Source organism: Phoenix dactylifera, chromosome 18 (assembly GCF_051530095.1).
Source record: "Phoenix dactylifera cultivar Ajwa chromosome 18, Ajwa_hap1_PhDact_Kaust_v1.1, whole genome shotgun sequence".
Classification (NCBI taxonomy): domain Eukaryota; kingdom Viridiplantae; phylum Streptophyta; class Magnoliopsida; order Arecales; family Arecaceae; genus Phoenix; species Phoenix dactylifera.
In genome coordinates, this window is record NC_143207.1 from 17,081,572 (window position 1) to 17,094,356 (window position 12,785).

General features: G+C 39.5%; 2 protein-coding genes across 6 annotated transcripts in view; one reads left to right on the forward strand and one right to left on the reverse strand.

The window, feature by feature from the left end:
• Window positions 1-169: 169 nt before the first annotated feature.
• Window positions 170-3,829, forward strand: LOC120107598 (uncharacterized). Of its 4 annotated transcripts, XR_016398979.1 has the most exons (4): window positions 341-479; window positions 582-673; window positions 882-3,125; window positions 3,210-3,829. XR_016398979.1 is itself a non-coding variant. In XM_089928450.1 (2 exons), exon 2 carries the CDS (start codon window positions 903-905, stop codon window positions 2,289-2,291), a length of 1,389 nt encoding a protein of 462 aa, XP_089784576.1. In that variant the 5' UTR covers window positions 198-479; window positions 882-902; the 3' UTR covers window positions 2,292-3,829. The 4 variants fall into 4 exon arrangements, 1 of the variants encoding a protein (XP_089784576.1); XR_016398978.1 differs by lacking the exon at window positions 582-673 and having other exon boundaries at window positions 170-479; XR_016398980.1 differs by lacking the exon at window positions 341-479 and having other exon boundaries at window positions 579-673.
• A 951-nt stretch (window positions 3,830-4,780) lies between these two features.
• The window catches only part of NRPD1B (nuclear RNA polymerase D1B), a 45,078-nt gene continuing 37,073 nt past the window's right edge, over window positions 4,781-12,785 (reverse strand). For both annotated transcript variants that reach the window (XM_039121635.3, XM_088714399.2), the window contains exons 13-19: window positions 11,943-12,112; window positions 9,634-9,908; window positions 8,231-8,404; window positions 7,961-8,101; window positions 6,708-7,780; window positions 5,444-5,552; window positions 4,781-5,288 (exon numbers count right to left, since the gene is read on the reverse strand). In XM_039121635.3, the coding sequence (XP_038977563.2) occupies window positions 5,115-5,288; window positions 5,444-5,552; window positions 6,708-7,780; window positions 7,961-8,101; window positions 8,231-8,404; window positions 9,634-9,908; window positions 11,943-12,112 (2,116 nt within the window). In that variant the 3' untranslated portion in view covers window positions 4,781-5,114. The remainder of the gene's footprint in view (window positions 5,289-5,443; window positions 5,553-6,707; window positions 7,781-7,960; window positions 8,102-8,230; window positions 8,405-9,633; window positions 9,909-11,942; window positions 12,113-12,785) is intronic.

A 12,785-nucleotide genomic window follows, 5' to 3' on the forward strand; every position in this document is an offset into this window, starting at 1 on the left:
TGGTGGAGCTGTCGCATGAGCCAAAAGCCGGTACATAGGCACAGGTCAGCTGGACACGTGTCCAACTTGGAATTAAGGGTGCAAACCAGCGCGGAGGTCATGGATGTTTTGTGATCCGTGAACGACAGGAGATCCCAGAGTCAATCCCCCGGAGAAACGAGTAATTATTGCCTACACCGGGTGTACCAGCGTGGCATGCACGCGGCCAATCAAAGCCGCTTGTTTCTATAATGGTGCACCGAGATACGAGCTTGATGGCGGGGGCGTTCTTCCCCCTTTATCCCCTCCTCTGTTGCCCTTTTTGGCCGGATCCTCTGTCCCAAGATCCATTCCCCATCCTTCTCTCCCCATTTTTTTAGCTCCCATCACCATTCCTTAATCCTGACGCTTGGACACTATCGCTGCTTCTCGTGCCACACCTCCGCCACCGAGACTCGATCGCCGACGACTCCGCCGGCGCCGTCTCCGCCGCCACCCTGGTATGCATGCATCCGCCTTTCCTTCGCTACTCCCTCCTCCTCTCTGCGTGCCCACCACCTGTTTGATTACATTTATTATTATTTATTTTTTTTGGGTAGCAGTTTGTTGCGACAATATCCATCAAAGCAACATCTTTTATAGGCAGAATATCCATACTATTTGCGGGAGGTTTTGAAAAGAGTCAGTTTTGCTGGTAAATTCCTTGATTTCATTTGGAAAGGGTATGCTAAACGATGCAAAAACTATGATGTAGTTTCCGATTTGATGGCTCTATCAATGCTTCTGTATTTGCGTATCACCTGTTCGCGGCTAATGATACTAAATATCCAAAATGAAATTTTTTTTTTTGTGGTTTTGTGTGACAAGTTTTATATGTATGGATTGTTTTTGTGCTGATTTAGGTACCATTTTGTTCATTCTATATGCCTTTATCAAGAGAAATATGTGGATTTTCGACTCAACTGCTGAATATCTCCATAGCTTCCCTGTGTAAAGCTAGGAATTTGGAAAAAGCCGAGGCTGTTTTAATCGACGGTATAAGACTCGGATATATTCCAGATGTTGTAACATACAATACATTGATTACGGCATATTGCCGCTTTGTCGGGATAAATGAAGCATACTCGATTCTTTATAGAATGAGAGAAGCAGGCGTAAAACCTGATGTAATTACTTACAATTCTTTAATTGCTGGGGCTACTCGATATTGCCTTCCGTCACGCTCGCTGGAGCTGTTCGAAGAAATGTTGCAGACTGGACTTGCTCCTGATGAATGGAGCTATAACACTCTGATGCACTGTTTGTTTAAATCTGGATACCCGGAGGAGGCCTACAAGATTTATATGGATATGATCTTGAAAAATATCACCCCTTCATCGGCTACATATAATACTTTAATAAATGGTTTGTGCAAGGTGGGGAAGGCAGGGAATGCTCTGAGACTGTTTAGAAACTTGCAAAGGTTTGGGTTTTCTGCGGGGCTGGTGACATATAATACAATTATAGACGGGCTCTGTAAATCTGGCAGGATGGGTCAGGCAAGAAGGATTCTCAAGGAACTTGGAGAATCAGGTTATGCTCCAAATGCCATAACTTATACGACAGTTATGAAGTGCTGCTTTAGATCTGGGAAATTTGAGCAAGGATTTGAGATTTTTTCTGAAATGATGAATAAAGGGTACAATTCAGATGTCTTTGCCTATTGCACAGTAATCAGCGCATTGACCAAGAAAGGTATGATTAAAGATGCTAATGCTTGTGTCAAGCAAATGTTGGGAAATGGTATTGGCCTTGATAAAGCATGTTATAACACTCTAATTTATCTGCTTTGCAGAGAAGGAAATTTAGAAACTGCATTCCGGTTGCTGAATGAGATGGAAGAAGGTGGCCTTGAGGGTGATGAGTATACGTACTCTATTTTGGTCGATGCGTTGTGTAAAATGGGTCACGTTGATGCTGCCCACAAGCAGTTGCAATTGATGGAGATGAGGGGCTTCCAGTCAAACTTGGTAGCTTATAATTGCTTGATTGATGGGCTGTGTAAGGTGGGAGAGGTGGATTCTGCCATGAAGTTATTCAATAAGATGAATTCCAAGGATCCTTTCACATACACATCATTGGTGCATGGCCTATGCAGGAAGGGTCGGTTTCGTGTGGCATCCAAGCTCTTGCTGACTTGCTTAAGGGAAGGCATGAATGTTCTCAGATCTGCCCAACGTGCCGTTACTGCTGGACTTCAAAGTTCGGGGTTTAAAAGGGATGCAGGGAAGCTTAGGACAGCATTACGCCTGGCTCAGCTTTCACGCTACTAAATTAGGGAAAGGAAACAAAGAGATTATTTATATATGAAATTGCTCCAGGGATACACTCTCAAGAGGATGAAAACATGGCTGTTGCTGCTCTGCGACTCGAAGCAAAGGAAGCATTGGTGATACACCTGAATCTGAGATGTTGCATGAAATTCCTTGCATGGACTCGATCTAACAACTCTCTTTGATAGAGGAAGTAGCCCTTGAAAGGACCAAGTGATTGAGCCTGGAATAAAGCACTTCTTACCTTATGAGCCAGACCCATCTACCAAAGGAGTCAAACTTGCTTTGGAATCTTTCCAGAATGTTGTATCTCTACCTGCTTCCTACACAATTCGCTATTCAAATATTTTCTAGAAATCCAGTTCCTGGTCCTGGTCCTGCTCTTGATTCAGGTGACGAGCCTTATTCACTCTTGGCCTTTCCAAAATGTAACCACAACAAACTTGAAGGCTCCATGAGCACCTATTTCAGAGAAAGTGAGACAAATTGTGCATTCCAAGTCGAGACTTGATCCACAACTGAAGGTACTCTCCTAAGCTCATATCTGGGGATCCTAGAAGTAGGACCCAATTTGGACAACTGGGTAGTTACAAGTTTGGTTGCGCATAGGAGGGCATCAGAAGTCGCTTCACTTATGGGGGAAGTCGCTTCAGGTGTTTGGTTGTCCTGAAGTGGCCCATACTGGGTTCCCACTGTGAGAGGAACTGTGCTAAAAAATGCAGGAACTTTGGCTGGCAGGGAGCCGAAGTCACTTAGGCAAAGTGAGTTGCACCATCTACTTATGAGAAACCAACAAGCATTAGATTGCATCCGGAGTTATGAATACACTCCAAGGTGAGTCTGTAACCTAGCTTTCTCTTTGCCTCGAGCAATATTTACCTAGTCTGAAGAAAACCTGCTTTGCTGCTTACTTTATAGATGCAGTGTCAGTCCATTGCAGACGGAATGCATGGCGGGAGAGAAGATGACATTAAGTAGCCCTAAGGAACTCGGAAGATGAGACATGATACGCACCATTCCTTGCTTCCACACACAATTTCTTATCTTGGTAAAGCTCGTATTGATAAGTGGTTTAGAATAGTGGTTTAGTCTGTGGAAGTGTTTGCCCATTGTCTACCTGTGTTCATAAGGTATATAGATGGCCATTTGTATGCTGGCCCTGGCTGTGTCCAAACCCTGCACAGATTCTTGCTGGTCCATGGAAGGTAGATGCAGTTTGGTTGGAGTCACGACTCTGCTGAAGTGATAGCGGTACTAACAAAGATTGCAGTGTTCTCCTTGAGAAAAACGAGGATGGTCTCTCGTGGGCCACACACGTCTACGTCTACAGGAAGACGAACAGCACGGCCGATGGGTGGCCTCATTTGCAGCCCACCACTTGGGAGGATTCATCTGGAGCGACCGTGCATCAGTGCCTCGGTCTCTGTATTATCTTTTCTTTTCTGATTTTGTTTGTTGTACTCATATCCGACGCGTGTAAGTTGCCGTTGCACCCAAACAAACAAACAAAAAAAAAGGACTTGTGTTAAATCTTCAAAGCCGTATTATCCTGTTGTGTGCTTCCTTCTGAAAAATGTTAAAAGCGAAAAACATCTTGTGGTAAAAGTGATGGAAGTTGGCAGGCTACTTCCATGTTTTACAGCATACATAGCGGAGATTACCGGTCGGCCTTAAGCTAGTAAACAAAGTCACAATTTGCAGACAAGTAAAACTGACAGATGCACAGCCAGATACGCCTGCAAATTTGATGCGGGTTTCTCATTATCCAGACCTCTGAGGAAAGCAAAGAGATTGAACTGGATATAAGACCTGCATTCTAAATGCTGGGGCTGACTCGACTGCGGAGAGTTTTCCACACACAAGGACCAACAAATTTGGTTGCTGACTTTTGTTTTGCCGTCTACGAAAAATAACTTTTATGGTGGCGGTAGCTACAAAATTATACATGGGGCAAGAGCTAGGATTTATACACCATTAAGAAATCAAATATAAGCTATTTTCTCTATTTTCCATGGGCATAAAGGTGCTTGTTGCCCTCTATGCAAGATATTTTCGCTGACATCTTTTATAAAAATCAGCAAACCATTACTGGAAGTGTAGTAAAAGTGACTCGTGCTTAAACTCCCTTGATCCATACCACGACTTCTGTCACGCTAAATTGTATTCAAGCATCAAGTCAGGAATGGTATGATCAAAGCATTATACCTTCAGCCAAAACATAAATGATGCCTGATCTCTAGGTTAAAGAACACGGTTGAATTATCCTCCCTGGGAACCAGCGAGTCCCTGGCCTCACCATTTAATCAACATATTTAGCGTACTGTTTGGTGGCTTTGTTGAACAAAGAATAGCGTGAAAGCTTTAGGTAGCACTTGTCTGAATATGCCTAAGCTTCAGGAGAAACTGAAAGGATCCAGCTGATGGAATAAATATTATCTGATTCCACAAATTCTGGCATTCATCTAGTTCTAACCAGTGCATGGAATAACTGAACTTTCAAAGTCATGGCATTAATCAAAATGAAAACTGACATTTAATGACGCATCAGTGAACAGTGGCAGGTAATGCCAACTTCCATGAACTTCTTGCTAATTTACATTCCTCTTAACATGTTAGCGCAGGTAAGGCCCGACACAGGCCAACTACCCCAAAATTTAGCATCTGTAAGATTTGCAGATTGAATAGTTTTGTTGTTTGGGTCCATAAAAGCTACCCTCTGGGTCAAATATTAGGCATGCGCCTGAAAATATTAACAATAAATTTACAAGTGCCTGAACAAATTCCACGCGGTGGACCTATACTATTGCTGCTGCTGCTGACTTATCATTTCGGGAGGCGCCTCCTGAAGTACTTTCTGTTGAAGGACTCTGCATGCTCTGGGAAGATTTCCTTCACAAAATTCTCCATGCACTTTATATAGGAGAAATCAGCACTAGTGCCATCACAAGAGACCACATAAAAACACCTGGAATCTTGAAAACTCTGGTGCTTGTCAACCTGTCAGTTGAACAACAGCATTACATGTTTTGACATTAACAGGCAACTGAATAGCTTGCAATTTTCGACTGAATCCAGGTTGTTGTCATGACATCCGTACGGCATCATTAAAAAGTTTAGCTTCAATAATAGACTGACGAATTCACTAAGCTTACCATGATATGGTCAATCTGATCAGCCACTTTTGCTTGCTTATCAGGATGGTGCTGAAAAACTCTCTCCAGAATGAATTTTTGATCATCAGCAGATAGTTGATCACCATCGCTGTATACATGGATGACAAACAAGAAATTGTATGATGAAATTAGACAGGAAAGACAACTTATTGAAATATTTGAAGAGAATATTCTCAGGAATGAATAAATGATCAGAAGAAAATTAATTGCCATCCCTGCAAACACAGATGGCAAAACATAAATTACCTAACCTGTTTAGAAGAGAACAGATTTGGGCTTTATTTCAATTTGACTCTTTTGCTGGAACTCAAATGACTTATGAATCCATGAGAAATAGGATTTCTTAATCGATCTAATTAATTTAAAGTTAAATCCAGTAAATTTTTTTTTTTTATCAGAAGGTTAGGTTAAATCCGATAATATCACTTCCATTAGACATCTTTTTGGTATGTTGACCATAAAAGATAATTATCACAAAATCTAATGCTGAGTATTTAATTGAAGCATATAAATTTAGTACTTATCCTGTAAAAGTTCAGCTTACTGTCCTAGTGGATTAATTTAAGCAATAAAAAGGTATTTTGAATAATTTTTAGTTAGATAGTGTAAGATTTATAATCTAGATTGGTTAAAAACAAGAGGATATTTATTTACTTACAACCCTAAGTTGGAATGGAACAAGTTCTTGTCTGAATGTAGAAAAGATGTCAACTTTCAACAATAAAACAGTTTTGAATCTTTTGATGGCAACAAATTATATAGAGACAAAATCAATGAATTATATTTAAAAAAATAGCTAAATATCAACTACATATTCAAGATTATAGTGAAAGCAATATTTGACAATATGAAGACAACAATCAACCAATTTGAAACACTTGATGGTTGCAAAATTAGGAGGATATTTCATTCAGCTAAAAAGGCTTGCCACAACCAAAATTCAGTCGAGTCTCCAGTAAATCCAGAAATCTTCAATATAACCAGCCCTCATTCAAACTAGTATCTAAAAGACTAAAACCTTAAAAAACCTAACCATACCAATGAAACCAAGCCCCTTACTAGCTCAGTAACGCTTAACTTTCCAGAATAATCAGAAAATAAAAGTGCTAATTAAAATTAACTGTGAAGTGAATTGCATGGAAAGCTATATCATGCAACCCATCAATATCATGACAGGACTTAATGCAGATGTCCTGCACCAAGGGTGGAGTTAGACAAATAAATATATTACCCAAAAAGATACCTGGATTCACGCAAAATCCTTCTTATTGTTTGCATAGTCGGTTCAATTTCAACAAGAATCCTCTCCTCCTCAACTGTAAAAGAATCCAATCGGCGTCCTGTCGAGGTCAACAATGAATTTGGATTCCAACCTTTTCGATTATCTGGCATCCCTAATGACTTGTTAGAATAGTTTCGCTGGGTTCTCCGATCAGTTGCATTTGAAGAATTCCAACCATGAGATTTCCATGATTGATTTTTACGATCAGTTGCTTGGTTCTCATTCCATCTGCCTCCATCCGAACCTTCATTATGAACTTTGTCAAAACTCTGACCATCCCAGACATTTGATTTGGAAAATGCACTTGTATTCCAGGTGTTGTCTGCCTCGTGCGATTTCCTTGTTATGTTAGTATCCCAGACGGGCTTCGCCGGTGATTCTGTCACATGGTTCCATCCATCTTGGGCATTACCTTTAGATGTCGTATCCACACTGCTCCCATCAGCAACTTTACTGGAACTCTGACTGCTCCAAATTCTTGACTTTGAAGATGAAGCAACATGCCGAGGCTGACTTTTAGGGCTCGAAGCTTGGGACCTTTCTTGAACATCACTAGCATCCCAACTAGACCAAACACTTGGTCTGGCTGTTGGCAGTTTGGAGTTCTCTCTATCAGTTACCCTTTCGTTTCCCCATCCTTGTGACCTATCGGATCGATCTATAAAAGGCTGTTTTCCATTGTCCCATCCTTGCCAGCCACTGGATGTGTCCATCTCAGGTTGGTTTCCATTTTCCCATCCTTGCCATCTATCTGAGCCAACCACTGAATCTGAAAGCTTTTCCCAGCTTGAGTTACCAACTTTTCCATTTTCCATGCTTATATCTTTTTTAAGATTGTAATCAACTTCAAATCCATCATCAAATGTCAGCTTCTCAAACCCAATTTCAGGAGATAAACAAACCTCATCATTTTCATTAACCCCTAGATCATCAACATCCACTGAACATCCATTACCTGCTTCGCCTTGACTGGATGTCCTTACCAACTCAAGAAAATCATAAAAACCTTTTCCAATATTTTGATTTTCTGCCATCTGTCACAAAAGAACGTAGATTAGTTTTCTGTTTGTAGTACTAGAACTGAAAAGAAGCGAATCCAACAGTTTGGCACCAATTTGGTGACTAATAATTCATAAAAGTTGAAACAGCATTGAGGCAATAAAACAGAGTATGGATATTCCTTTCTCACTTGTTATGTGGACAGCAAAACTAACCTGCCGTTTATTCCAAAGAATCTGGAAAGGCGAACCAGTGCCGATTGCTACATGTTTACCCCATAAACATGACGAGACCACACTGGTTAATGAATCAGTGTGGCACTTCTCAGCAGCTCTCTCAAAACATTTCATCGGTGTCTGTGAAAACAAAGTCACACTTCAATACTATCTGGTCTCATCAACACATATATGGAGAAAAAGCAGCTCAGACTATGGAATAGAGGTATAAGTGAGAAAGTCAAGAAGTATTCCAACTGGTTCGCTTACAATTAATGTGGCCTCAGTAAACGGCACTTGAACTTTTAAAGAACGAAAAAGTGCCTTGTAGCCAGCAGTATTGAAACCAATAAGGTTTCCAGTGCATGACATGCTATTTGCAACAAGAATAAGGTGATCTTTGAGCACTCCCTTTGCAACCATCGTAATTGATGCTGACAACCGCTGCAGAAATGAAGACATATCATTCACTGAAAATACTTGGACCACTAATCAAGAAGGGAAAAGAAGAGTAATGGTACCGATCATCTGCCAATTCACACCTCAGTTCACCAGGCTAATGTGGCAGTCAGGGATTGGTGCGGCATATCGACTTGGGTTGGTGGTGTCAGTCAAGCCTTGCTTACCACTCAGCCAATCAATGACTTCCACATCAAACCAGTGAACTGAGTGCTGATGTGGCAGGTGATCTTGAATTTTCCAAAAAAGAATACAAGAAGACTAATAGATGTTATTAGTGAAAAATCAGACGGAAAATCTAATATTATGCCTTCCTTATATTTTTAATCAGTATAAACAGTAAAAAAAATATATTAATTATTGTGATTACTTTCTTCAGAACACAATTAACCCAAGCAAAAATTATCAAATGTAACAAGAGTTGCATATGTTGTTTCTTTTTGCCTGATACTTCATATAGGAGATATATAGTTTCCTTTTGCAAGGGGAAAGGCATGTTGATTGTGGAAAGTTTCGTTCTGATTAAGCATAATACTAATAGCCACAAGTGAAATATACATCATAGCGAGGATGGCTAAACCATCCCAAACTGCTCAGTTTGGGGTGTACCGAACTGAACCGGCACAGAACTAGGCCGGCTCCTAGTTTCAATTTGGGACAATCCAGGAATTGGTCCAAATCGTTCAATCTAAACAAAGGGAACTGCCCATGTTGGCTCCATTCGGACCAGTACCTACTGGTTTTGGGGCTGTCACAAGCTAAAATAGAGAAAGGCCACCTGATGCCTCTATCCTCTCACCTCTCATTGATCAAAACCTGTTGGCACGATATGGTATGGTACCATACTGTATCGAGCCAGATCCTGGCCAATACGGCATGCGGTACCAATTCAGGAAACTTGCATCAAAGAATGGTTTTTCATTCTGACTTGTCATAATTTCATGCGAAAAAAAAAGAAGTGAAATAAAAATCAAAAAATGATGATAATCAGAGGTGCACGGAGAAAATTGATAAAGAAGGCCTTTTGATAACATCAGGTGGTGGACAAGTTGATTGAAGCTTGCTGAAGTTATATTAGCATTATATACATATCTCAATAGTATAAAGCAAATTCATATTATCAACAACTCAGAAAATCTATCTACATTATCCTGGTTACCAGTAGCATACAGGCACATGACATTTTCACCAAATATTATACTATTGAAACAAACCTGAACTGCTTGATCAAAAGCACAAGAAATGCCAAGAAGTTCTTGAAGTTGTTGAATGCCATAAGGAATAGATCGCCTGGTGTTGATGAGGTGCATTACAGGTAAGCAAGCATCTATAACAGTCCTCCAGGCATCACCATGTCGTCGACTTGCATCTTTTTCAACAACAACTTCGACGGCTACCTCACCCTTCAATGTTTTGCATGAATTTCTCACCCAAGAGGTTGCATATGGTCCAGTCCAAACAATATTAGCCTCACGGACTCGAGGATCACCTGCAAATTTACAAAGAAATGAACAGATGGAAGAAATTAAATTATCATTGTGACTAAGATGTTAAGAATAGAAAACAAGAAATACTGCATTCAAATTTAAACACCGTGTGAGTTATGTCAAAACTAAATTTCGAAAATAAACCTCATTTTTCTGATGAATATGGTTCTTAGAAAAGCTCAGAAAAAGAAGCACGAGCCCTCTAAAGAAAAGAAATTGACCACAAACTTGTATGTTAGAGGCAGAGTAAGCAGATCATATTGTTCATCTTTTCAACCATTACCACTCATGTTACAATCATTCATTTTGAGCTTGATGGGCAGTATAATAGTGCCCTTATTCATCTTCTGGTAAATTCCATTCACATTTTTCAACACTCAAGAACATGTGTGATCCAGAACTGCAGCTTCAATAAACAAAAAGAAATGAAATCTAAGGGTTCCAAGTGGATGACTTGGCGAAATCTCGTGTTGATACAAGATACAATGGTTCAATTCCCACCCCCATCCAGACAAAAAGGAGCCTCATCCAGAAGGAGGGGTGTCTGTCCCTCCTACTCTGACACAAACACACACACACACACAGCCATGCATATAAAATGATCATTTACCATCAACGAAACCTTCAGAAAAAAACAGATAAGCAGAATGCATATTTAAATCAGGCAAGATTGAAACTAAGATGTCTTTTTGTAGATGAAAGATGAGAATAAACCAGAATACAACATCCTCATGACTACAAGTCCCTGAACTATACAGAGGTATGTAGCAAAACTCAGTCTGTGGTGTACTAGTAGGCAATTGGTATGGTATCCAGTACCGAGATTGCAAGCCTTGCTTCAGTATATCGAGATCAACTTTCACAGTTCTTTGAGGAACCAACATCTTTTGGTGTTGGCAAGGTCAAAAAGAAAATAATAAGACAACTTTTGGTTAATAAAACAGGTCAAATCTATTGAAGACCTCCAACAGGTTGGCTGCATTAAGATAATCTTGCTGCAGAAGGTTGACTTTAACCGTGTTCATTTTTCTGCCATGGGTCCAAGACATCCTTGGAAGCTCAAATATGCCAACACATCATACTACAGTCAACTAGCTATCTCATAATCAATATTATATTAGAACTGACTACACTTGCATTACTATTTTATTACATTAATCTTGCAGTCATTTCAGCCCAAATAATGTTTATATGGCGACACTTATAAATAGCAATGTATACAGTGTATACAACAATATATGAAGTGTTGAGCTAGGTGATAAGCAATAGATAGGCACATAGGCAGATTCCTAGCTACTCTCCTGAAAAAACAGGAAGTCAAATCATCTATATTCTGTATAGATGGTAGGCATCCAGGCAGAGCAGCAGCTTAGGCGCCTAGGCAGGTTCCATGACAAATTGACAACAATGTTACCATGAGAAACTTCAATGGTCCATTTCTTGTACTTAATAAAGATCCTTCTTTTTATTAGTTAGAAGCTCCTTCTTGCACTTCCCGCAGTCAACACCAATATTATTATGTTTAGGATATCTTAGTGAAGCATAAATATGCCAGTTTCAAGAGCTTCCTCATTTGTTCTAATGTTATATAAGCACATTCTATCATCAATTTATCATTATAATTTGACTTTTATTTTTGTCTTATTGCTGTTGTATGCCAGTTATGACAATAGGTTCATCATAAGCAAGCTAGTTATCAACCAAACAAATAATGTCAGACCATTAAAGCTTAGGCACTGAAGACCAAGTGGTAAAGTAAGCGATGCCTAAAAGTGGTGGTTAACTACAAATTTTGAGAGGGGGAGAGAACCTAATAAAGAATGAAATAGAAAAATATATATATACATCTATAATCAACTAAACAAATAAGGCAATACTGGAAGTAAGGTTCCCTACTGGAGCCCTTCAAACAATCGACATAAGCCTACATATACACCAATTAGACTGTTTGAAGTTAAAAAATTAAAAAAAATGCAGTGAAGACAGCAAGTTCCAATTTTCGTGACATGAAATAAAATTTTAGAATCTATACACACCTTTAATAATTGTATCCAATAAAATTGGACATATAGTGTTTGCCATAACATGTATTCCTCGCTCAAGAGATTCACAATCTGGAGTGGCAGTCTGATCACAGTAAGAGAACTGCAAGCATGGGAATGGAGACAAATTCCCGACATCTGGCTGCCTGGTGCTGCAACATTCACTGCACAAAAAGAAAATGTTCCACAATCATGTTTGATGTGTTTAAAATTCTAGAAAGCAAATGAACATATTAATAAGTTCTCCAAGTCCAGGATAAGACAATGTTTGAACTTTCGAAGAGTTTCTCTTTTCTTATGATGCAAAGTCAGCTCACAAACATTCAAAAGTAATAAAAAGAATTGGAGAAATCACATTTAACACATCCCAGTACCATCCCCGCTATCAATTTAAACAAGCAGTCATGACGCCAAGTCAGCTTACAAGCATTCAAAAAATAGTAAAGGAATGGAGAAATCACATTTTACACATCCCAGTACTGTCCCTCCTGTTAATTTAAACAAGCAGTATGCCAACTTATTTAAGGATCTATCAGTAAAAAAAATACATACTCTGTTCTGGCAATACTTCTATCAATAAGTGGTCACAAAGCAATCAAACCAGTAGAACCTCCTAGAATGATAAGATCATGAAAGAAGATTGAATAAGTTCTCTTTAAAGCTGTTCTTGGATATCTCTTTTCTTCATTGGAAAAGAAATCCCAGTGGCACATAATATTGCCCAAACTACCTGGTAAAAACCATATCAAAGAAACAGAGATTTTTTTACACAATGTTAATTACTACCTAACTTGCCAGACAAGACGAGAACATTCATCCATCTGTCAGCTTATAAGT